A 26,178-nucleotide genomic window follows, 5' to 3' on the forward strand; every position below is an offset into this window, starting at 1 on the left:
CACCCCTCCAGTGAGGAGTTCCTTCTAAACATGTCTGGCCACCATTTGGGAAAGGTCCCTTTCTGTGCCTTCAAAGTCGTCCTCAACACGTCTGTTTCTAAAGGAGTCAATATTGAATGGAACGAATATGCACCTTTTTCTTCTCTTTACTAACTAAATTCCTCCCCTCCTTTCTCTCCTCACTAGGGGGGCCATCGAAGCGTGTTTCTTTGTGGTGCGGAAGCTTTTTCTTCACGTGTGATTCTAATGGGCTCCTAGGGCACTTGTCTTTTGGAGTTGACTCATTGAAGTCGGAATCATGGCCCCGTGTTATGAGGTGTTTCACAGAGTCATCGTTCATCTCGGACCATTGTGCGGCGCTCTCTTGTGCGTGTTTGGACCGATGTTCATTTGCCCGTTCTGCCACTGATCACCACTGAGCTTGTTTCCATCGGCTTGCTGTTGTGACTCGTGCTGCAGTGGACAGGGCGTGCATTCAGCTATTTGAATTGCAACTCTTGATTCTCCAGGACACAGCCCAAATAGAGGGGTTGCTGATGCCCGACTCTTGGAGAAAGAAGCATACCACTTTCACAGTGGTTTTACTGCTGCACTTTTCTAGATTGGAAAAACAAACATACTTCAAAAAAACAATAGTGGATTCTCCTTCCCAGTTACCAGGTGCTGAGAACCCAGAAAACAGACCGAGTCACTCTGGGGGATATGGCTCTATTAAATAGGAGAAGTCTACTTATGATGGGCAAGTACTGTTTGTTACTGTGGCAGCCGACAGGGTCAGGGTTTGGTCTGCAGTGACCCCCCCCACCCCCCACCCCCCAGCAGGCAAGGGTTTTATACTATTTAGGGCAGGGAAGGGGTGGGGGTTTTTGAAGCAGGCTCAGGGTAACTGTGCTGGCTCCAGCCTCCCTGGGAACTGCCCCTGCACGGCCATCTCACGCTGGCTGCCATCTCAACAGCCTTTGTGATAGTGTTCTCAGTGGTCAGCTCTGGTGCTATGCCTTGAAGGGGAGAGACACTTTGGCAGGTCATGGACAGGGAATTTGATGGTGCTCGTTTACCCTAAAAAGAGTAAAAGAAGAACATATTCAAAATATATCATTCAATTCTTGTTTAATCAAACCTAACTATACATGTTTATTCATTTTAATTTTAAATATTTAGTTCAAAATATTTCGTTTCATTGAAATATCATTAATATATCACATAAGTCACCAATTTAATAAACAATTCAATGACTTTTAATATATTAGCAGAGTTGTGGAACTATTACCACAATCAATTCTAGAACGTTTTCATCACCTAAACCACTTTGAACTTCATGCTCATTAGCACTCACTTCCAGGTTTCTCCTCAGCCCTACCATAACCTTCCCAAACCAAATCCACTGTGGTCTTGTCCATTCTGACTCTTTTGCTCTTTCCTCTTTTACAAAAAATTAATAAATCATTTTATTGGAGACTCTTACAGCTCAATCAATCCATATATCAATTGTATCAAGTACATTTTTACATATGTTGCCACCATCATTTCCAAAATATTTTCTTTCTACTGAGCTCTTGGTGTAAGTTCCTCTCTTTCCCCACCCTCCCCTACCCTCCCATCCTCATGAACCCTTGATAATTTATAAATTATTTTTATTTTCATATTTTAAATGTCCACTGTCTCCCTTCACCCACATTTCTATTGTCCATCCTCTTGGTGGTGGTGGGGTTGTACATTGATCATTGTGATCAGTTCCCCCTTTCTACCCCTACCTTATCCATACCCTCATTATATCACTATTCTCATTATTGTTACCGAGGGATTTATCTGTCCTGGATTCCATGTGTTGAGAGCTCTTATTTGTACCAGTGTACATGTTCTGGTCTAGCCAGATTTGTAAGACAGAACTGGGGTCATGATATTGGGGGTGTGTGTGTGGAAGCATTAAAGAATTAGAGGAATGTTGGGTGTTTGCTTGGTGCTATACTGCACCCTGGCTGTCTGGTCCCTTCCTTGTGACCCTTCTGTGAGGGGATGCTTAATTATCTCTTGATGGGCTTTGGGTCTCCATTCTGACTCCCCTTGTTTGCATAAAAAATGGCTGCTTGTTTTGGGTCTTCTGATGCCTGATACCTGATCCAATCAATACCTCATGATCATACTTATTGGTGTGCTTATCCCACATGGACTTTGTTGCTTCCCTGCGAGATGGCTGCTTGTTTAACTTCAAATCTTTAAGACTCCAAACGCTATATCTTTTTTTTTTAGACACTATATCTTTGATAGCCGGGCCATCAGCTTTCTTTACCAGATTAGCTTTTGCATCCCTTTTTGTCTTCAGTGATAATGTTGGGAAGGTAAGCATGACAGAATGCCAAGTTATTCGAACACAGGGAAGACATTGGTAGAGGCCCAATATCTCTCTGCTACTTTAATACTTAACACATAACTATATGTACATAGATCTATATGCCTATCATATATTAATATAGTTACATATGTGTTTATAGTTCTATAAATGCCTTTGCCTCCTTGCTCTTTCCTCTATTTCCTTTTGCTTTCCTCCTGTCCCATTATCTTTTTTGACTTTCAATCTGCTCTCATTTGACCTCCTGGCCATTGATTTTAGATCTCTTGTTGTTCCTTTGTGCCTGGGTTTATTGGATCCTCCCTCATTTTTCCTCACTTCCTCCTCACCCCTACCCCCCCACCCCCCACCCCAGAACTATTGGTCCTGTTGTTTTCTTCTCGGGATTGTTTATCCCACTTATCTTATAAAGATAGACATGAAGAGAAAGAAAGAAAGAAAGAAAGAAAGAAAGAAAGAAAGAAAGAAAGAAAGAAAGGAAGGAAGGAAGGAAGGAAGGAAGGAAGGAAGGAAGGAAGGAGGAAATACCCTCTGAACAGTTCCAGGTCTGTCTGCTGACTCTTATGACAGTTTCTATCAGGTCTTCTGCAGTGCCAATCCCTGCCCCACTAGTCTGAAGTCTATTTTCAGAATTCCTTGGGGACTTTGTTTCTTTTCTCCCCTTGCTGTTCTGTTTCACTTCCGTAGAGTTATGCCCTGGTGTGTAATGGTCAGACCGTGTATTAGTCTGGGTGCTTTAGAGAAACAATCCAAAGAAACTCATGTATAGGAGAGTGTTTTATATGAAGGTTAAGTGCGCATCAAAAAAACACCCCAACCAAGTGCTGCCCAAGCCCACAAGTCCAACATTAACTATATGTCCAACACCAATCCACAAAGTCCTCCTCCATCTCACAAAACACACACATTGATGCCGACTGCAGGAGGAAAGCCAAAACATTGAACGTGTAAGCATGTCAGCGCTGGCTGGGGTCTCCACACATGTGCTCCAGCACTCAGGGCTATATCGGGGTAGCTCCATGCAGCTTCTCTTCAGGGATGTCTTACAGGAAGCGAGTCTTGCCAGCTAAAGAAGGGATCTTGCTAAGGCAGCTGCACCCTGGTCAGACCATCACAAAGCAAGAGACTCAAGAACTTGAAAGGCGGGGCTCAGTGAACCATTTATTCCTCCACCCTTCAATGTGTTTATCGGCCAGGTTGGCATAATAAACTAGTTACCTCAGACCAACACAATTCATACTCTGTGCCTCCAGTGCTGCCCTGTGTAGGGCACTATGGGTCAGTAAGGGGACATGGTGTCTTGTGGTGAGGCCGACCCTATAGTCCTGTCTGTGCATTGACTGCTCTGAGGAAGAATGTCGTCCTCAAAGCTTGGTGGGCCAGAATGCTGTTCTCTCTCTCTCTCTCTCTCTCTCTCTCTCTGGTTGCCCCCTTGTGGTCTGGGAAGACCTGCCACTCTCCCTGGGCTATATCTTCAGTGCTGCCCTCTGTAGCATATTCTTCTGGGGAGGGGAGGTCTATATAGCTGGGATAGGGGCTGGCCCAGGCCCGCAGACCTCTGTGTTACTTTACTGCTTCATTCCAACTCGTTGCCCTCAAGGCTGGGTATACCAGGTTGAGGTCTGGTTCCTTTCTCTCTTTCCTGGGGAGACATAAAAAATATCCTCCCTGTGGTGGATTAGTGCCCTATTGCCCCCAATGCCTTCGCCCCCTCCCCGCCTTTTGCCGAATTTTGCTTGTCCCTCCCCTTTCCCCAGTTCTTATGTTGGCATGCTGTATGCATCATTGGACTTGGTCTGTCTCCTCCATTCTGACTCTTTGCAACCCTGTAGGACCGAGTAGAATTGCCCCATAGCAAGCAGATTGTCATATCCCATAGAGTGGCTGGTGGATTCAAACTTCCAATCTCTGAGTTTGCTGATGAACATTTTAACCACAGGATTACCCCAAGCCTACCAAAACAAAAACAAAAAAAGTAAACCTAAACTGCCATCAAGTAGATTCTGACTCTAGATAGAGCTTCCAAGTCTCTGTGAATGTCACTGCAGCAGACAACCTCTTTCTGCAGCAGAACAGCTGGGGAGTTTGAATGCCTGACCTTGTGGCTGCGGCCCACACTTACCAAAGAACTCTTCTATTACAGTCCAAGGCGGCCATGAATCTACTTTCTGATTCTCTAGGCTTGCTTGCTCTGGACATTACAATGTATACCTATACATGAAGGAGCTCTCATGGTGTAATGGTTACACACTGGCCTGCTAGCTGTAAGGTCATCTGTTCAAACCACTACCCACTCCACAGAAGAAAGACAGGGCTTCTACTCCCATAAAGAGTTACAGTCTTGGAAACTCACAGGGGCATCTTGCCCTATCCTATAGGGTTGGTATGAGTCAGCATGGACTTGGTGGCAGTGAGTGAGTACCTATACATGCCTATACATATAACATAGTGAGGACTCATCCCATGTGTGGTCTTTTGTGACTGAGTCCTGCTGGTGTGGTTAGATGCCAATGAGTTGACTTCTACTCATAGCAACCCTATGTACAACAGAATGAAACACTGCCCCATCCGGAGGCATCCTCAACATCATCCTTATGTTTGAGCTCATTGATGTAGCCACTGTGTCCATCTATCTAATTGAAGGTCTTTCTCCTGGTTGCCGACAAGCACAGTGTCCTTCCCCAGGGACTGGTCTCTCCTGATAAAATGTCCTAATACATGAGAGGAAGTCTCACCATCCTCACTTCTAAGAAGCATTCTAGCTGTACTTATGCCAACATAGATTTGTTGGTTTTTCTGGCAGACCGTGGTACTTTCAATATCTTTCGACAACATCATAATTCAGATACATTCTCTGGTCTTTCTTTTTTTTTTTAATCTTTTTTTTAAATTTTAACAATTTATTAGGGGCTCATACAATTCTTATCACAGTTCATACATATACATACATCAATTGTATAAAGCACATCTGTACAGTCCCTGCCCTAATCATTTTTTTCTCCTCTTTTCTTTTTTTACATTTTATTAGGGACCCATACAACTCTTATCACCATCCATACATATACATACATCAATTGTATAAAGCACATCCATACATTCCCTGCCTCAATCATTCTCAAAGCATTTGCTCTCCACTTAAGCCCCTTGCATCAGGTCCTCTTTTTTTCCCCCTCCCTCCCTTTTCCCCCCTCCCTCATGTGCCCTTGGTAATTTATACCTCGCTATTTTGTCATATCTTGCCCTATCCGGAGTCTCCCTTCCCCCCTTCTCTGCTGTCCCTCTCCCAGGGAAGAGGTCACATGTGGATCCTTGTAATCAGTTCCCCCCTTCCAACCCACTCACCCTCCACTCTCCCAGCATCGCCCCTCACACCCTTGGTCCTGAAGGTATCATCCACCCTGGATTCCCTGTACCTCCAGCCCTCATATGTACCAGTGTACAGCCTCTGTCCTATCCAGTCCTGCAAGGTAGAATTCGGATCATGGTAGTTGTGGGGAGGAAGCATCCAGGATCTGGGGGAAAGCTGTGTTCTTCATCGGTACTACCTCACACCCTAATTAACCCATCTCCTCTCCTAAACCCCTCTATGAGGGGATCTCCATTGGCCGACACTTGGGCCTTGGGTCTCCACTCTGCACTTCCCCCTTCATTTAATATGGTATATATATACATATACATATACACATATATACACACACTTATATCGTTTTTTTTGCATGATGCCTTATACCTGGTCCCTTGGCACCTCGTGATCGCACTGGCCGGTGTGCTTCTTCCATGTGGGCTTTTTTGCTTCTGAGCTAGATGGCCGCTTGTTCACCTTCAAGCCTTTAAGACCCCAGACACTATCTCTTTTGATAGCCGGGCACCATCAGCTTTCTTCACCACATTTGCTTATGCACCCATTTGTCTTCAGCGATCCTATCATGGAGGTGTGCAGTCAATGATATGATTTTTTGTTCTTTGATGCCTGGTAACTGATCCCTTTGGGACCACTCGATCACACAGGCTGGTGTGTTCTTCCATGTGGACTTTGTTGCTTCTGAGCTAGATGGCCGCTTGTTTATCTTCAAGCCTTTAAGACCCAAGTCACTATCTCTTTTGAAAGCCGGGCACCATCAGCTTTCTTCACCACATTTACTTGTTCACCCACTTTGGCTCCAGCTGTTGTGTCGGGAGAGTGAGCATCATAGAGTTCCAATTTAATAAAAGAAGGTATTCATGCATTGAGGGAGTGTTTGAGTAGAGGCCCAAGGTCCTTCCGCCACCTTAATACTTGACCTATAAATATAGACACATAGATCTATTTCCCCATCCTCCTATATATATTTGCATGTACATGTCTTTGTCTAGACCTCCATGAATGCCCTTTGACTCCTAGCTCTTTCCTCCATCTCCCTTGACTTTCCTCCTGCCCTACTACCATGCTTCATTGCTACCTGGGCTAGTCTTTCTTATTCATTGTCCATGATATAATAATATAATATATATATATTGCTTGAAAATATCTTCCTTGACTGAGACACACATTAGTCCTTAAAATACATCCTTGATGTTTAACCCTGTAAAGAGGTTTTATGTGGTAGATTTCCCCAAAGCAATATGTGGTTTGATTTCTCAAATGCTGCTTCTGTAAATGTTGATTGCAGAGCTAAACAAAATTAAAATTTTGACATAGTCTTCCTTTCATCTGTCATGATACTGCCTAATTGCAGGGATTTTTGCCTCCTTTATATTGAAGTGTAGTCCGTACTGAAAGTTTCAGTCCTTGGTTGCCATCAGCAATTGCTTCAAGTTCTCATGGTGTTCATCAAACATGGCTGTGTTATTTCTATATCACAGATTGTTCATGACTCTTCCTCTCTTCTTGATGTCATGTTTTCCATATAATCCAGTTTCTTGATTATTTGCTCAGCAAACATAGAAGAAGTATGGTGAAAATATACAACCCTGACTGTGCTAGGCTGGGTTGACTAGAGAAACAAATTCAGACACACACACACACATATATATATATATGAAAAAGCTTTATTACAAAAGTAATTGTATATCAAGGAAACATCCCAGCACAGTCCACATCAAGTCCATAAGTCTGATATTAGCCCATAAGTTTGATACTAGTCCATAAATCCCTCTTCAGAGTTATGCAACCATATGCAATGATGCAGGAGGCAGGAAGATCACAGGTTGGTGGATACAAAGTCTTGTGGATCCAATGTCAGTGGAATCATAATAGGGGTGGCGTGGGTCTCCACTGCATGGTTTGCTCAGGTTTCAGTGTGGCTCCATGTGGTTTGTCAACAGGAAAGTGAAGCAGAGAGAGAATGCGGCTCACGTCCAGAGAGAAAGAGAGGAAGTTTCCAGAATCCTCATGAGAAGGCCACGCCCACAAGGAGGTATCTTCAGGCTGTGACCTGATTGACAGGCTAGACTCCACCCCTACTCTTATTTATCAAGTTGTCATGAAATTATGTAACTACCACACTGAGACATACCTTTCCTCATTTTAAACCATGCAGAATCCCCTTCTTCTTTTCTAACGACTGCCTCTTGTGTGTAGAGGTTCTTCGGGAGCATAATTTAATATTCTTGAATTCCTAGTCTTCTGTTTTATTCATAATTTGTTATGATCCACAGAGTAGAATGAATAAAACACATATAACATCTTTCCAGTATTCTCTGCTTGCATCTGAGTTACATTCAATGCCAGCAGTGATTGATAGCCCTCATTCCAAGTCCTCTTCGGAACCCTGATTTTATTTCTGGCAGCTCAAATCCAGTTGCTGTATTACAGCACTATTCTAAAATTATCTCAGCACAATTTTACTTGCATATGATATTATTTCCACATTGTGTTGGCTCACCTTTCTTTGGAATAGGCACAAATATTGATCTCTTCCAGTCTTTTAGCAAAGCTACTGTCTTCCAAATTCTTGGCATTGACTAGTGAATGCTTCCAGTGTTGCATCCGTTTTTTGAAATAGTTTGATTGGTAATCTATCAATTCCTGGAGACTTGTTTTCCCCTAGTGCCTTCAGTGCAGCTTGGATTTCTTCCTTTGATACAATTGGTTCATCGTCATGTTACCTCTTGAAATGATTAAAATTCAGTCATTATATTTTATATAGTGATTGAGTATTCCTTCCATTTTCTTGTGATGTGTTCTGTGCCATTCGATCTTTTGCTCATGGAATTTTTTAATATTGCAACTCGAGGCTAGGGTTTTTTCTTTAGTTCTTTCAGATTGAGACACGCTGTTTTATTCTCCGTTGGCTTTCTAACTCCATATTGCATCTCTCTCTCTTCCTCTAACTCGCTCACTCGCCTTTCCTTCCAAAAGGGCATTGGCCTCTCCATCAGGAAATCGAATGTTGATCTCCCACATGGAAGGAGATACCACTATAGGAACAAGGATGACTTTTGTCACATTTCATTGTATTACTTTATCTTTAGCTGCTCTTTGAAAATTTCTATTTTTCTGTTATGCCTTCATTTCTTCCATTTGCTGTATATATTCTATTCAAGTGCAGGTTTCCAAATTTCTTCCGACATCCATTTTGGTCTTAGCTTTCTTTCCTATTTATTTTGTTTCAGTTATTTATTTATTAGTTTGATTATTTATGTATTCATTCATTAGTGCATTTATTCATACTGATTATGGGCTAAGTATGGCAACCAAACTACACAGAATTCAATAGAGTTCCTGCCAGATGATTATCGTGGACCTGACCCAAGCCATGGTATTTTAATGGCCTCATATGTAGATGAACGTTAGGCAATGAACAATAAAGACCAGAGAAGAATTGATGCATTTGACTTCTGTTGTTGGCAAAGAATATTAAAAGTATGTTGGATTGCCAGAAGAACAAACGAATCTGTCTTGGAAGAATACAGCTAGGATCTTCGTAGAAGCAAGGCTGGTAAGCATTCCCAGCAGGTACTTAGGGTGTGTCATCAGGAGAGACTTGTCTCTGGGAAAAGAACTTGAAGTTTGGAAAAGTAGAAGGTCAGTAAAAAAGAGGAATAACCTCAAGGAGCTGGATTGACAGAATGGCTGCAACAATGGGCTCAAACTTGACAATGGCTGAGGACTAGGCAGTGCTTTATATTGGCTCTGGGCACCCAAGAATAGCAACAATAATAAGAATGCATTTTATTTATCTGCTCAGCAGTTGATGGATATTTTTCCCGGCCCGGCACCCTTTATTTTACGATTTAAATAATGCTGTTGAGGATATTTCATATGTACAAGTGTTACCATGGATATATTTTCATTTCTTTTGTATATAGGAGTGGCATTGATGAGTGATGGTGACACGGAAGAGCCCTGCCGGCACCGTGGTTACATGCTAGGCCCCTTCCCAAAGCTGGCAATTAAAGCCTACCAGCAACTATTGAGGGAAAGATTCAGCACAGTGCTTCCTGATGCGATTTACAGCCTTGGCAACTCGATGTGACAAACTCTGCCTATAGGGAGCTATGACTCAGATGCAACTTCTTGGGCTGGGCATGTTAACGCTGCGTTCAACCTTGTGAGGAACTGCTAGATTGCTTCCAAAGCTGCTGTGTGCACCCTCTTACATCCCCTAGGTGCCCAGCTCTCCACAAGTGCCCAACATTTGTAGTTTCTGTCTCCTAATGTATGTGCAGGAGTTTCTCCTTGTGGCTTGGATTTGCATTTCTCTGATGGCTAATGATGTTGACATCTTTTCTTGCGCATTTTGGCTATTTGCATATTTTCTTGAAATGTCTGTTCAGATCCTTCGCTCACTTTTTATTTGGGTTATTTCTCTTCATATTATTTATAAGAGTCATTTATATATTGTAAATATAAGTCCTTTAATCAGATATTTGATTTGCAAACGGTCTCCCCTTCATGTGTTTGTCATTTTACATTCTCGAAAGTATCTTTTGAAATGTAATCTTTCTTATATTTGTTTTTAACTTTACTTTTATTAGAAAAATGTCCAAGACTAGAGTTTGGTATCAGCCCCCCCTGCCCCCCACACTCACACCGACACTGATATCCAGAATTATAATTACTTTCAGATTAAAATTTTAATTTTAATAATATTTTGGGGTCAGATCAGTTTTATTAATTAACTACATGAGACTTATATTGAATTGAATAGTACCTATCTTTGCTTCTGCTGCTCAATTTTTTTTAATTATTAAAATTTAATGGCGATATTTGAAAATGGTGAATATAAGTCATGTCATTTAATTGCACATGTAATCCAGGTTGAAATGGTGTTGGACTTACATAATTTCACGTCAACTTGATAAATAGAAGGTAGGGGTGGAGTCTAGCCTGTCACTCAGGTCAAAGTTAATACCCACCAAGAGGATTCTGGGAACTTCTGACATATGGACTACTATTGGACTTACGGACTTGATCTGGACTGGACTGGGATGTTTTCTTAATATACAATTATGCTTGACATAAAGCTCTCTCTTACACACATGTAAGTGTCAATGAATTTGTTTCTCTAGTCAACCTGATCTAACACAGATGGCAAGTTAAGGACAAGTGTTTTGTTATATATTGTTTTACTACAATAAAATGTTAAAACATATGTGCATATTACTTGTAGTGGACATTTAGATTGCCTACTTAATATTTTGGTTGTCCAACCTCCCTTTTTGCTCCTGCACAAGAAAAAGGATTTTGTTTATGTAACTTTTCTCTCCACGCCCTGCCCCCCACGGATGAAACCAGGGACTTGGAAACAACTCAGCACTCTGAAACTCTGCTTTGTTTAAAAAATAAGTCACTTTCATTTCCCGGGGCTGGTTTAACAGTGCATGAAACAGAGGTTTGGCAATGAGATTTAAATGAATCTTAACGGGGATTTCTGGAGAGTTTCTTTGCTCTTAAAAAAGATACCAAAGATCAAGTTCTGTCTTCCTCCGCTGCGGTAGCCACCTTGCAGCAATATGGCCGAGTCTTGGGAAAGGGCTCTCACTGAGGATCGCTGCAGAGAGAATTCCAAGCTGGGTTCTTGATGAGGTTGTGGAGCCGGCACTAGAGACTGCCTCATCTCTGGATTTGTTATTAAATGAGAGAAGGAATTTCCATATCGTTTAAATTAGTTTGATTCAGGGTTTTGGTTTTTATAGGGCAAAACATTTGAACTAGTACATAATTATTCCTCCCTAATCATAACTGGGAAAAAGACAAGCTTTCTGCCCAGCATAGGATTACAGTCTCAAGAATGCACAGGGGCAGTTCTACACTGCCCTATCAGATCACTGTAAGTCGGAATGGGTCCATGGCAGCTAGGTTTTTGTTCGTTTTCTTTTTAATAGCAACCTGTGACAGTTAAGTTTTGTGTCAACTTGACTGAGCCAAAATTCTCAGTGAGTTGACATTTAAGGCCTAGGAATCCCCTATGAAGTGCCCTAACACAGAGTCATCAACAGCCAATCAATTGCAAGAAAATTAGGGTGGCTTGCAACCCTTCTACTTAAGTCGAAACCCTGATGATCTTCCCTCCTACATATGTTTTCTCTTTGGAGAGCTTGTTTGCATCTCTCTGTGCCTGGATTCTGCATCTTGCTCATTGACTCCACTTCTTTTGACTTGAGCCACGGGTCCATCATATTTGCTGTCAACCTTGGGAGCCAACGGCAGCCTGCCATCTAGCTTGTCCTCTCACTTACCAACCTTGAATTCTCTGGACTTGGCAACTGTAAGCCCGACCTGTTGACCTTGGATTCATCTCCTGTGACATCCATTAGCCTGTTGTATTCCTGCTTCCTGGTTTATCAGCCTCTCTACAGCTCTGTGTATCAGGAGAAGCCTCCAACTTAATGTCTGACCAATGGCTTTCAACTGAACCAGACTTACTTGCTTCTACAATTGTGTGAGCTATTTTCTTGATATAAAGTTCTTCCTCTATATCTAAAAATAAAATATATGTTTCTCTCTCTCTCTCTGGTTTTGCTTCTCTTGAGAAGCCAGCCTCTAACACATAATCTTTTCTCTTACCTGAGTTTTTATGTAATTTTTACTTATATCTAAGGTCTACTAGAAGTCTATTGGATACTTATACTTTCCTTAGTGTTCTAAAAATGTTAACTTTTTGTAACATTACATATTACTAAGGAATCCAGAGTGTGTACTCTTAGACTGGGTTCCGGTCTTAATATTGACTCCTTTGATCGTTGTGGTGGCTGAGTAGGGCTTGGAGTGGCTGCAGACTTGATGCAAGACATCCTAGGCCTGGCTGTCCCTTTTATTTACTCAAGTATGCTGGACAAATACCGTTTTCAAGCATGTGCATAAAATTAATATATTTTATTGTTTATTTCAGAGAAACTTGAAAGAATAGTTATAATGCTGAAATCAAAAGTGATATGAATGGGAGAGTAGCCTGCAGTTAACTCTATCCCTTTCATGTGCTGCAGGCACTGGCCCTCGTTTCTCAGTGCGAATAAGGAAGGAACAGCAAATGCCAGATCACCAGCCAGAACACAGTGACCTGAATTCCACATCTGCCTCGAAATCTTCAAGTAACTCTTCTAAACTCTCTCATCCCCTAAATAGGAGGCTGAGATGAGCTGATCTATGACAGACCAAGTTCCTTATTTTGATAAAAAGGTCCCTACATCTATCTACCCATTAGCAAGTTTGCTGGTTCTTTATAAGTGTCTTCTAAGTTTCCTTTCATGCTATTTATTATATATTAAAGTTAGCCTTCCAAATTTTTGTTTTGCAATTTGTAAATGGTAGACTGATTCTGAAAATGGTAGCTGGACACAGTCAAGAATTTATGCTATCTCCACGGGTAATTAATAATAACGTGTTACATACTTAAACGAAAAAGGAAGTTGTGTGGGAGAATAGGAGGAGGTCAAGATAGAAGCAACTTATTTCAGTAGCGAATTTATGAAACCATGCTACCACAAAAAGGCCTTATGAAGTCCAATGTAAAGTGGTATTTTTTTAAACACACACAAAATAAAATTTGTTTTGTTTTTTTGAGGGTAGCTAAGATTCGGAAGGATTTGGGGTCTTACTCTCCCCCCTCCCCCAATACAAACCACACTTAAAAAATAGTCCTTCACTGTGTGTGTGTGTGTGTGTGTGTGTGAGGGTGGAGGTGAGAGGTGGTGAGTCTGTGTACACACACGGGTAGGAATGACTGTGGTCTGAAATACTAAGTTGGAAAAGGCTAAAGAAACTGCTTGTCTCTTTTTCAAAGATATCTCCGAAAGACATGATGATTCACTTACTTGCTAGTGCAAAAATATTTGCCACAAGTCTCTACAGAGTTGAGACATTTCAGCCCAAAGAAGATAACGTGCTTCACACTTAAAAGCATGAGAGACTGCAGCTTACCGGTGAGGTGATTCAACACGCTGTGGAGTTTTAAATATCTCTGATAGTAAGTGCTGGGTTGCAAAAATAACCCCAAAGGAACATGACCTAAAGTGTACAAAGCCTCTTATCTACACAAAAGAACGTGTGGGTCATTTAAACAAAATCCATGTCTGCATAGACTCTATCCTACAGGACGACCAACTAAGCAGCCCTAGCGGTGCACTTCCATTTTTTTTTTTTTTTTTGCTTTGAAGTACCCTACACAGAACCAGTGTAAGGGTTCTTCTGATTCATTTTAATGCGGTGGAAAAATGGCAGTTTTGAGGTATCATACCATGCAGATGATACACTTCCTCTGGATTAATCAAAAGCACATCGTTCAATATTGAAACTTTCTCTGGAAGGGAAGTGAATTTGAACTCTAAATGGTATTGCGGCCATTCGCTTTTTCAGTCAATAATAATTTACTGCATGCTTATCTAAACACGGGGTACAGGCTTTCTTAAAAGGCCATGATTGGTGTACTGGAGCTTGCACTATTGAAGGGGAGATAATTAATTAAAATAGCAAATTAAAAAGTTTGCCATCGACAAGAGCTTTGAAGACAATGGAGCCGGTAAGTCTCCAGGGAGCAGACCATGTTTGTGGCTATTTCAGACTGTGTTGCCAGGGTAGACGTGACATTTGAGCTGGGACCTAAATAGCAAGAAAGAACTAGCAGGTCTTGGTTCTGGACAGAAGATACAGTTCACGTGAAGAGCATGCAAAAATATTGGTGAGCGACGCTGGAAAGAACTTGGAAATTTCCAAGAAAGGAATGAGGAAGGCGCATGACCGCAGCGCGGTGAGCAAGGTAGAAGACGAGGTTCGCAAGTCTGGCAAAGAGTTTAGCTTGTATTCTCTGTACCAATGGTGTCCTTGGAGGTTTTCAGAATGCAACACAGTAAAACGCTGCGCACTACCCCAAAAACCAAATCCAATCCCCTCCGTGCTACGATTTTATTTTTTGAAATCCAATTTCTAACTCCAGACACTGTCCAACAACACCCAGGTCGCCGCTCCGGTTTGCCCGGGCCCTGTGCTCCCTGCGGCGTTGGCACCGACGCCCTCCGGTTGACAGCGTCGGAGCGTGTGACAGTGGGCAGGCGTGGAGGAGCAGCCAGGGCGGGGGCTGCAGGAAGCGACGGGGGGAGGCAGCTGCTGCGGCAGAGCTGGGAAGGCGGCTGCCTCCCCCCGAGGAGCGGGAAGCGCGCAGGGAGAAAAGGTGAGCAAGCGGCCGGGGAGCCAGATCTCCGCCTGCAAGACCCTTCGGAGCTCCTAGCCTGAGGCTTCGCGGGGCTGCCCCGATTTGACGTCGGGAACAATGGTGGCTGGGGACTGGAAGCGAATGCGCGAGTTTCCGGGGGGCATGGACGACTGAGGGAGCCTCGGCTTCCGGGCCTGGCGCGGCAGGCCCCAGCGCCCGCCCCGCACCCCCGGCGCCGCAGGTGGTGATTGATGTCTCTTCCCTGCAGTCGGCCGGCCCACGTCCTGCGGCGCGCGAGGCCCCAGGCCGCTCGATCCGGCACCGCGTTTTGTGACCTGCTCGCGGACCGAGGCCTGCCCGGAGGCCGCTGCTAACGGCGTGCGCGGACCTGGGCGCCCCGGGCGCGTTTGGGCCACCACCACCCCCCAATCTCCGGACAGCGACTGTTGGGGGTCATTCTGCTGAGGGTGCGCAAGACTGCCGAGAAGACCGTGCCGCCTGCTCCCTTGGGCCTGAGAACCCAGGTCCCCGGATCCAATTTCCCGAAGGACATCGAAGCTTCGCCATCCGGAGAGCGACCTGAGCCCGCTGGCTTGTTTGCCTTCGGATCTCAGCGGTGTCACCTCTGCAGGACTCTTGGAGGCGCCCCCCGATTTAGCCACCCCCTCTCTGCAATCCCATCAGCCAGCCAGGGCACTGCGGCACCCAGACAATGCACCGCGGCGCATTTGCTCCGGTCTAACGTGTGTCTCCAGTGTTTGCTTATTGCTGGTTTCTGGGACTTTGGCGCCACAGGGCAGAGACCATGTTTTTCCGGGCCCGTGCGGGGTTCCTGGCGCCTTGGACCGGGCCGGACGCGGTACCCCCTGACATTTGATGGAGGACTGACCGCCGCCTGCGGTTGGGGAGGACGCAGAGCCGCAGGCCCTTTGGAAGGGGCGGGGCTTCTTCTAGCCCCGCCCCGCCCCCGCGCGAACCTCCTCCGCCGCCTTTTCCCCTGGAGTCAGTCCCCAGGGCTGAACCTGGCTGCTCCCTCAAGCCTCGCTCTCTCGTTTTGCAGCCACCTCGAAAACCCGGAGCAGAGAGAACGGAGCGGCTCCGCTCCTCGCGGCACCTCCCCGGCATCCCTCGGCGTCCTAGCTGGGCATGCTCAGTCGACAGGGCCCCTTCAGCTCGCCGAGTCGGAAGCTCGGGCGCTACGGATGCGAGGCCCTGTGGCGGGGGCAAAATGGAGCCCTTTACCAATGGTGAGTGGGCGCGCTGGGGCGCCGGGCCCTCCTGGCCATGAGGGTGGTGGGCAGGCGGGGTCGGCTCTCCGTGAGCGTTGCGGGGCAGGGAAGTGGCTGGAGGCTCTCACGGCGCGGGCGTGGGCAGTGGTCTCACGAGCCGGCCCTCCGTGCAGGTCGGCGTCGCGCTGACCTGGGGGTGAGGGCCATCGGTGGGCGGGCCGACGGCACGCAAAGTTTGGGCTGCTGTGCGCCGAGGAGGGAGGGGGCGGCGGGAAAGTTGGCAGCCCGCTTTTGCCCTCGGCGCGGGAGGTTGCCTGCTGGGCTCGCGAACCACCGGAGTTAGACCACGGCCCCAGCCAAACCCAACTCCCCTGGGGCACCCGGAGCTGTGCCCCTGTCCTTCAACGCATGGCCGCCGTGACTTTTACTAATGGGGAGACGTGGGGGCGGGGAGGGGGGGCTTGGCTGGCACATTCAGGGGAAGGAAGGGAAACTTGCTGCCAGGCTTGCTCGCACCCAGCCCCGCCGACGAGGCGCTCTGCAGGGCGTGCAAGCCTCCGGTTCCCCTCGCCCGACAGTATCAGTTTTCAGTAGCGGGCTCCTTAAATATAAGGGGATCCGTCCCTGTGATAGCGCAGTGTGACTTGAGGGGAAGGCTCATAAGTGGGGAGCCGGAGCGATTCCCCACAAACCGCCGCAGCCCCTTAACGGACGGAATAAATCCACCATGGTTTAAACGCGGCTTTTGTTTGGACTCCAAGTACTGGAGTCACAAGGGACGGTGAGAAGTCAGTGGTTTTTCTCAGGGTTGGAGTACGCATGGATTCCCTCTTAGGAATCGAGTTGATTCCGATGAGGAAAACTGCCAAAAAGGGAGGCTTGGCTCAAAAATTAAGGGGTTCACTTTTCCGTTGACGTGTGTCTCCCTGCAGTTGGTTGATTACTTCAGGTCGCTGCATTTTGGCATTAATAGAAGCTGAAGTCTTTCGTATCCCGGTTTGGGCAGGCCAGTTGTTACCTAAGAGACCGACATTGCCAGCTAGATCCCAACACCAGCTCCCAGTTGTTGAATGCTGTGTTTCATTCATGAGACTGTTTGAGTATGCAAACCACTCATTATGTTCTCCCTGCCCCTAATTTGGAATGCTCAGTTCTCCTGCCATTTTCCTGTCAGTACAGTTTAATTAGGTTTAATGGTAACAACTTTAATTCTGATTTTTATTTCTCATTCAGGCTTTTTTGTAATTACTAAAGTTCTAAGAACAGTCCGTTAAAGTTACTGAGAGAATTAAGGAAGACTGGAACTCAGCGGAACCCTAGAGTCTTTCCTGTGCTGACTGTCACCTGCTCAGTCTTTGCGATTGAAGAGTCCAACGCCTAGTCTTCCATAAGCATGGTCTTTGTTCTAGGAGGGTGCTTGGAGCCTCTGCATAAATAGGATTTTAAATATGAACTTTCAGGTTAATACAGTCTCTACAGCAAGGCCGAGGCACCGTTTGGTCAGTTTTAGGCCTGTCCTGATTTGGTGAGCTGTCAACAGGCTTATGGTTTTGGCTTTTTTCCCCTCATTGAATGCCCTTCTCTAGCTCGATGTTAATATTTGCAAAGTTGTTACATTTGGGAGCACACTGAAAAAAATACCAGAGAGAGGAACAATAAAGAAGTAATTCTTCAAACCCCCCATGTAGGAAATTGGATTTCTGGTCCTTTCCTACTGGTCTTTCAGATTTTCAAACTCTATACTGGAGACAAGGGACATCCTCTTAGTTCTTCATGAATCATTTCTTGAAGCCTTATCTATGGTCTTTTAACAAGGCGAATGGAAACGACAATATCCACTTCACTGTCATCCAGTCAGTTCCTTCTTGGCCTTCAGATGGACCTGTATTTAATACATAACCTTTTCTAGGCTGTTCAAACATGACACAGTCTAGTGGAAGGTTTATCCTTTTTCGAGTAAAAGGATTGTTAGGCGCTGTCAAGTGGGTTCCAACGCAGCAACCTTGCGTTCAGAGAATGAAAACACTACTCGGACCTTGACCTTCCTCACAATTGTTCTTATGTTTGAATCCGTTGTTGTAGTCACTGTGTTAGTCCACCTTGCCAAGGACTTTCCTTGTCTGCTCCACCCCTCTACTTTACCAAACATGATATGTCCTGCGTACACTTTCCTTTCCCGTAGGTTCTGGTGTGGAGTATCTCATTATCCAGTGTGTCATTTCAAGATTTACTAAGTTGGTATTAGCATATGTTATACATTGATTCTCTTTAACAAAATTTTTACCATGTAGTTACATTCTCATATTCCTATAAGAGAGATGTGGAAGCTAAGTCAAAAAAGAGTTTAAATGAATCAGGGCAGCATATCTGGCTTTCAGTTAAATTCTTGTCATGGTTTTTAATTTCTGCCCTACAAGTTTGAAAAGGCCCCAAATCAACTGCCATCCAGTTGATTCTGACTATGGCAATCCTCTATAGGGTTTCCAAGGCGGTGCATCTTTATGGGATCAAATGGTCCCTCCTTTCTCCTCCCGAGTGGCTGGTGGATTGAACTGCAGACCTTGTAGTTAGCAGGCCAATACTTTACCGGCCAGGCCACCGGGATCCTTACAGCTTTGTGAAGGAGGCCGGTGTAGTTTTGTCCTGTCATTCCTGCCTTCAGCACTCATCTGTTGCAATGGGACTTTCTGTACTTCCCTGCTTTGTGTCAACATTTGCTGCTGTCCTAGCCCATTTTTTCTCTCAGGTCCTGCTCTCTGCTCATAGTTTATGTGACATGGACACCAGTGTGTACAAGGTAACACCGCACTGCTGCAATGCATTTAAAATTCACATCTCCTGAAAGGGCTTTTTAAGAGGGACTTCATGCCAAGAATTTGGCTCAGGGGATATTTTTAACTTTGCCCTTGGGAGATACTGCTGACTGTTATTCTGAAAGATGGGACTTCCGGTCTTGCCTTACATCTTTGGTGGCCTTTTTTTTTGATGAGGAGTGAAGGGTGCTGGACCAGTTAGTACTACAGTGACTTGTGTCCTGTTAGGCAGGTGGAGGTGAAACTATTAAGTAGTACTTTTCATACTGTGAACGAGTTGATGGTAACACCCTTAGACGTTTGATAGAGGTACTAGATAATAGCAAGTAAGCATATGATGCCTGTCTTTGTTTTTTGTTTGCATTCAGGGCTGGGATATTTCAGAATAATATGAGTTAATGCAGATGCTGGGGCTCATGCTCAGAATCTGATTTAGTAGAGCTGACTTGGGCCCAGGAATCTGCATCTACATCCTGAGGATTCTAGAAAGATTCACCAAAAAGGAGCTTTTAGGAAGTTTATTAGATAAGTAAATTCTGGATGAAGGAAAATAGTGACAAAAGGACTTTTTTTTTGGTGGTTACATATTTTACCCCTATATTTTGTAGTTTATTACAGGGCCTGAAGAAAATCTACAGGTTAGAAAACTATTTATTTTGAAGAACTTAACACCGGAAGTAAACACAAGGAGACCTGAAGGCTTCGTGGGCTACACATTGGGCTGCTGACTACAAAGCCAGGGGTTCAGACCCCCTAGGAAGAGGAGGGTCTCTGCCCCATAGAGATTTAAAGCCCGGGAAAACCAAAGAGGCAGTTCTACTCTGTCCTAAGGGGTCACTGTGAGTCAGGAGGGTAGTGAGTGAGAACGGAAAACATATTTTAAGTAGTTTGTCATTTTTTCCTATGAACAGAGCCCTCAGGAATTAATGTGAGTATTCTAGTCTGGCACATAATTAAACAGCGAGGACATCTTCGACTTAACAATATTATTTTTGTTTTTGTTTTCAGCTTCCAAAATGGGAATTCTGCACAATGTAGATATTTGTAGCTTGTAAGGCAGTATGAAATTCTTGGTGTGTTTTTTTAATCTTAGAAATACCCTGTAGGTACACATTTCTTTTTAAAAAAATAGTGTCTATCAAAAAATGTGACCTTTCCACATTTTTGTTTATGCAATTTTTTTCTTATTCAATTAGGAAATGGAATGTAATTGTTTTTCTGTGCAATGAAATAGAATTCTGTTTTATCCTCAAGGTGTTTTTCTTTTAACTGCAGCGAGGGGAACTAGATTATATAGGATTGAGTATGAGCAGGGATACATCCCAGTGTTCACAGTATTGACAATCTAACATTGAGGCTTTGCCTAGAAACCAACCTCATGTTTAACTATAAAGTTCTCTACTTTTCTCACCATCCAAAAACCTCTGTATGGAGACTAGAGTGATTATTATTTATCTTTAAATAAGCTTGGAGTACTCAGCCTAAAAGCTAAAGAGCCAGAAGTTTGGTTATAAGGAGAGTGTTATGTAGAGATTAAGCAAGAAATGAGTTCTTGTTCAGATACCATTTTTTTAAAATCAGTCAGATACCATCTTTTAAAAAATTCATTTTATTGGGGGCACGTACAACGCCATCACAATTCATACATCCATCCATTGTGTCAAGCACATTTGTACGTTTGTTGACATCATTCTCAAAACATTTGCTTTCTACCTGAGCCCTTGGCATCAGTTCCTCATTTTTTTCCTCCCTCCCCGTTGCCCTCTCCTTCATGAACTCTCGATGATTTATAAGTTGTTATTTTGTCATGTCTTATACTGTCCGACATCTCCCTTCACCCACTTTTCTGTTGTCCATTCCCCAGGGAGGGGGTTATATGTAGATCCTTGTAATTGGTTCCCCCTTTCAACCCCACCTTCTTTCCACCCTCCCAACCACTCATTACTGGTCCTGAAGGGATCATCCGTCCTGGATTCCCTGTGTTTCCAGTTCCTATCTGTACCAGTGTGCATGCTCTTGTCTAGCCTGTTGTAAGGTAGAATTGGGATCATGATAGTTGGGGGCAGATACCATCTTTTTGAATGACCATTTGCAAATAGATTTTTTTCATAGGGACCAATATACCCACAAATTTGTCATGAATAATGTTAACCTAATGAAATAAATGGATCAGAAAAAAAGCTACTTTTGTTTTCATTGCTAATATAGAAGGATAGAGGAAGTAAAGAACCAATAAAACTTTGTCAATGACATTATTCTAATTGTTAAAAATATATACAATTGTTTTAAAATTCTGTTCCTATAACATCTGCCACCATTGAGCTCAGATCTCTACTGATTTAGTATAATTGTTCTATTAGAAAATGTAGCATTTTGACTATGAAATCATTAAAAAATTGAGAGATGGCAGGTATTGGCCAGAATGACCATAGAAGTTGCGATAGAGCCTGTGGTTCCTAGGAGCTGAGATGAGGGCTGTGTAGCCATGGCCTGTCACTTAGTTGCCTCGTGTCTGGAAGACTGTATGAGGTTGCAGGTCAGTTACTGCTAGAGATTTGCAGCAATGAGGAGGCAACCAGAGAAAGGCCATTTGTTGTCTGTTTAAATTGAGTAGCGATATACCCCTTCCTGGAGAGCTCACAGGAAACCAAGAATGGAAATGTAGTAAGTACATTTTTGCCATCAGAATTGACACAGCATCAGCAAGTTGGTTGGTTGGTCTTTTAAGCTTGTATTGGTACAAGCAGCCCTGGTGGCATTGTCAGGTAGGCTTTGGATTGCTAACTGCGAGGTGGGTGCTTAAGACCCACCAGCCATTCGGAGAGAGAAAGATCTGCCAAGATTTACAGCCTTGACAACGTTAGAAGCATGCTCTGAGTCAGAATTGACTCCATGGCAGTAGGGTTGGTTTTGCTTGCTTGTTTTTTAATTTGGAGTCTTAATAGCTTTTTTAATTCATATGGGTTGGCAGTGAATTTGTTTGTCTGTAGAGGAGAGTGCTCACTATCCTGGTGTTTCTGGGCAGCCACAGTGACTAAGCGTGCCCATAGAAAGGAGGGGGTCAAGGGAGTGGTGCTTCACTTGTCACCTGATTTATTGCCCTTATGGATGAGTGATTTTTCTGGAGAAGCTTGATGTTCGTGTAGGAGTTGGGATCAAAGATAAAAGGGAAACTTGAAAGTTAAAGAGAATTAGTGAAGATGAAAAAAAAGAGTAAAGATTGGTGAGTAAAAGGAAATCGATAGGCTCAGGATTCCTATTTAAGCCATGAGTCTTGCAAGTCTTTGGGTTAGAAATGGGGGCCGCTGGCTCTCCTTTGAGGAGCAGGGCGCTGTTGTATGTGGCAGAAAGAGTGGCCGGAAGAGGCTGAAGGTGACTTTGTTGGACCAGAGGCATCGGAGGATGATAACACAGTTGCCTTAGGTCTGTTCACTTGACTCAAATGCTTTAGATTTTAGGGGGAAATTACCAGGAGTGTAGAGCCGGCTCCCTCATGGGACCACCATGGCAGCAGTCCCTGTCCTGTCTTATTTGGTTTTGCTTCAATTTTCTTTGGGTGTTTATGGCTGAACAGTGAGCCAATTAAGGTTTCATTTTGCCTTTAATTTTAACCTTAGCATCTAAATAAAGAGGAAGCTAGTTCTTTTATTTAGCTATTTGCCAAATAAAAGAAAGCTCAGACTTCCTTGAAAAAACAAAAACAAAAAACAATGGAGAATTGCTTTTCTTTCAGAGACCCTTTGAAGCTCTTCTCCTTCTTTCCTGTATTGCTTCATAAAAGTCTTCCTAGACATTCTTCCCACATACTTCATGGATGCCTCACCAAAACTACGGGAGCCAACTCTGGACCTTTCTGGATTAGTGTGGTCCGACTTCTCGAGTTCCTGGGATCTGTGGCACACCCAATAGTGACCCTACAGGACAGAGTAGAATTGCCCCATAGGCTCGCCAGGGCTATCAGCTTTCCGGAAGCAGGCTGCCATTTCTTAACGCTTGCAGGGAAGCTGGTGGGTTAGATCAGCAAACCTTTTGGCTAACAGTGGAGACCTTCTGAACCATAGCTATAGGAGTTAAGATTTACAACACATATTTGGGCCAGGGGTAGATCGGGGTCTGTGGGTGTGTAGGACACAGGTCGGTGTGTGTGTGTGTGTGTGTGTGTGTGTGTGTGTGTGTGGTGTGTGTGTGTGTGGTGTGGAGGACACAGGTTGTGTGTGTGAGTGGTTGTGGTTGTGGTTGTGGTGGTGGACACAGTTCAATCCCTAACAGGTTTAATTGTAGATTCTCTGAGAGACTGTAATCTAGAGGAGATTACCCTAAGAATTACTGACCATATTTGGGTGTAAATAACTGTAGCTGGTAAGAATAAATAAAAAATGGCTCTCTGAAGAAGCTTTGCTGATACAGAAGAATAAGCAAAGCACTCACTAAGGTGGGTGGGAAACTACAAAGGATTACATTCTGGCCTCCTTTCTTCTACTTTTCCTCAGCAGGGCTGTCTGCTTATGGACAGCCCCAGTAAACGCGGCTTGGCGATGGTAATACGGGCACTAACAACTGCCATTTCCTTTGAGACCACCATTACACCTTTATTTTGTCTATTTTGTTCATATTTAGCCTGAAAGGGAGCTTTAAAGAGATACTCATTACACCTTAATGTCACCCCAATTTTAGATAATGTATTATCAAGTTATCCTTTAAAATCCTATCAAGGTAGTTGATTTAAAAAGAGACTTTTTAGCTTTATATCTCACAAAGGTATTTGCTTTCTATACAGCTGTGCTTGAGAGATTACTGAGCATAAATACTTGGGCACCACTGATCATCTTAATTGTCATTTATAGCTGTCTTTCCAAGATGCACTATGAGGCTATTCAAGGCCTGTGGGGCCCATTTTATAAAGAAAGATAAAAAAATACTATACAAGATAAAAATAAGTTCTACTGGAGGACACGTTTGATATCAAGGTAGACATTGTTGCTATTGTAAGCTGCTGAGGAGTTGACTCCGTGGGCAATAAAGTGAAACGCTGCCAGGCCCTGCACCAGCTGTGTGATTGCTCGGGATTGGACCTTTGGGGTCCACAGGGCTTTCCTTGGTTGATGTTTGGAAGTAGACCTCTTCTAACTTGTTCAATGCAAAGCCTTCCCTGACAGATGGGCTATGTCTGCACCCGAGGTGCATGGATCAGGAATCTAACTGGGTCTCCTACATTGTTGCTGGCCCTTGAGTTTCTTTCCACCTTGTGCATATTATGCTGCAGCGGACATTGATATGCAGCTGCTTGAGCTTTTCCGTTCGAGCGTTTGATTATGTGCCTGGGGGTGGAATGGCTTGGTCAGATGACAGTTCTCTCACTTTTTTTCAGAACTACCAAACTCTTTCGACAGCAGCTGGTTTGCATTCCCACCAGTCATCCAACAGGCTTTCCATTTATCTACTGCTCACCGCTGGTTATTTCCCATTTTTCTAATAGTCAATGTAAAGTTGTATCTCAAAGTAGTTTTATTGAGCATTTCTTTAATGAGGAACGACACTGCGCATCTTATTCACCATTTGTATCAGGTTGGTGAGAAGTCTATTCAAGTCCTTTGTTCATAATATGATCGAGTTACTTGTGTTTTTATTGTTGAATTATAAGACTATTTTAAAGATGATCTGGATAGCAAACTATTACTGGATAACTGGTTCCCAAATATTTTCTCTCATCCTGTTGGTTGTCTCTTCACTTTCTTGGTGAATTCATATGAGGCATAAAATTTTTAAAAATTTAACTTTGAAGTCCAGCTTATTTTTTACTTTCCCAATTAATTATAAAATGTGTTGCTTGATAACAAAAACTTTTGATACCAGACGTCTCATACCTAAGAAACCATCATTAAAAGCGAGATTTCGAAGCTTTGCTCTTATCTTCTAAGAGATCTGTGACTTTAATTCTTACTTTTACATCCTTGCTTCATTTTGAGTTAATTTTTGTATATGGTGTGAGGTATGGGTCCAGCTTCATTCTTTAGTGTGTGGAGATCAAGTTCTAGCACCATTTGTTAAAGAAGATAGTAATTTTGAATGCCTGCCTGTTCTGGAGAATTCAGTGAGTGTTTTTAGTAATTTGTATATGATTACAAATGATCAATTTCCCCTTGTTCTATATTGTAATTCTATTGCAGGTAACAATCAAAAAATAATATGTCTATACCTATTTACATACCTATATATACATATGTGTGTATATATGTATATATATATCCAGAGAGATAAAGAATATTTGACCAAGCAAAACTATTTTTAAGTGCTTTGGGCTTAATTCTGCCTTATCATTATCAGAGATCTGAGATTCAAACATTCCTCCTTTTTCTGTTATTTTTCCTTTTGAGTTTATTCTTATATATTAATATTTTCCCCTTCGTCCCCTATTTTTATAGCTAAAATAATCCAGTATTACTTCTCCATGTCTCCTTGTTCTTCTGTTGGAAAAATAGCAAGTGGAGAGAGTCAGTCCAAAGGGGGTCAGTGAAGAAGAACTGATTGAAATTTTTAAGACAAACATTTTGCCTACTCCTTTAAAATGCCTCAGTTAACAGGGTTTTTTAAAAAGTGTGATTGTCTTTCATTTGTGTCCCATATATCTTTTTTTAAGCGAATAGTTTCTTTAAAGCTATACCCACAGTAAACACATTGACAGGATGCACTGAAGCATGCCTTTACTGCATACTAATGCGTTCCAGATTTTACCTTAAAGCTGGAGTACAAATCTGAGCGCTGCCTGGGTCCTACCCTTCCAAAGGCTTCAGTCTGATGGAATTAATTATTTTTTAAAGATTGTTAACATGAACACACAACTTGGTACAATCTGTTTGCAAACTGTCAGAAACCAAGAATTGTAGTCCTGAAATACATTTGAGTTTTTACTTCTTTTATTTTGGAAATCCATCTGTGAATATACTTCATTTTATAAGGCTCCAGCAGAGTGTAGTAAAATAACGAAGCGCAGTCAGACCGCTGGCATTGAAACGTAGCTCCGCAGGCACTAGTTATCACCGCCCCATCTTAAAATCTTTAAGAAACAAAAATGTGCACAGAAATTCAAAACTTTCTCTGGTACGATAAACAGGGTGTGACGTAGTCCATCCATAGTGATATTTTGAAAATTGGCGGAGAAATGGGCTTGTTGTATCTTAACTCTTTACTGAAGGGTTGAGGCCAATGTAGGGTGA

The 26,178-nt window shown here is 43.4% G+C and overlaps 1 protein-coding gene across 1 annotated transcript in view; it reads left to right on the forward strand.

The window, feature by feature from the left end:
• Positions 1 to 15,279: 15,279 nt before the first annotated feature.
• LNPEP (leucyl and cystinyl aminopeptidase) overlaps positions 15,280 to 26,178 on the forward strand; it is a 106,292-nt gene continuing 95,393 nt past the window's right edge. The window contains exon 1 of the mRNA XM_075541307.1: positions 15,280 to 16,169. Coding sequence (XP_075397422.1) covers positions 16,151 to 16,169 — 19 coding nt within the window. The 5' untranslated portion in view covers positions 15,280 to 16,150. The remainder of the gene's footprint in view (positions 16,170 to 26,178) is intronic.

This window comes from Tenrec ecaudatus, chromosome 2, assembly GCF_050624435.1.
Source record: "Tenrec ecaudatus isolate mTenEca1 chromosome 2, mTenEca1.hap1, whole genome shotgun sequence".
In the NCBI taxonomy this organism is placed as follows: Eukaryota; Metazoa; Chordata; class Mammalia; order Afrosoricida; family Tenrecidae; genus Tenrec; species Tenrec ecaudatus.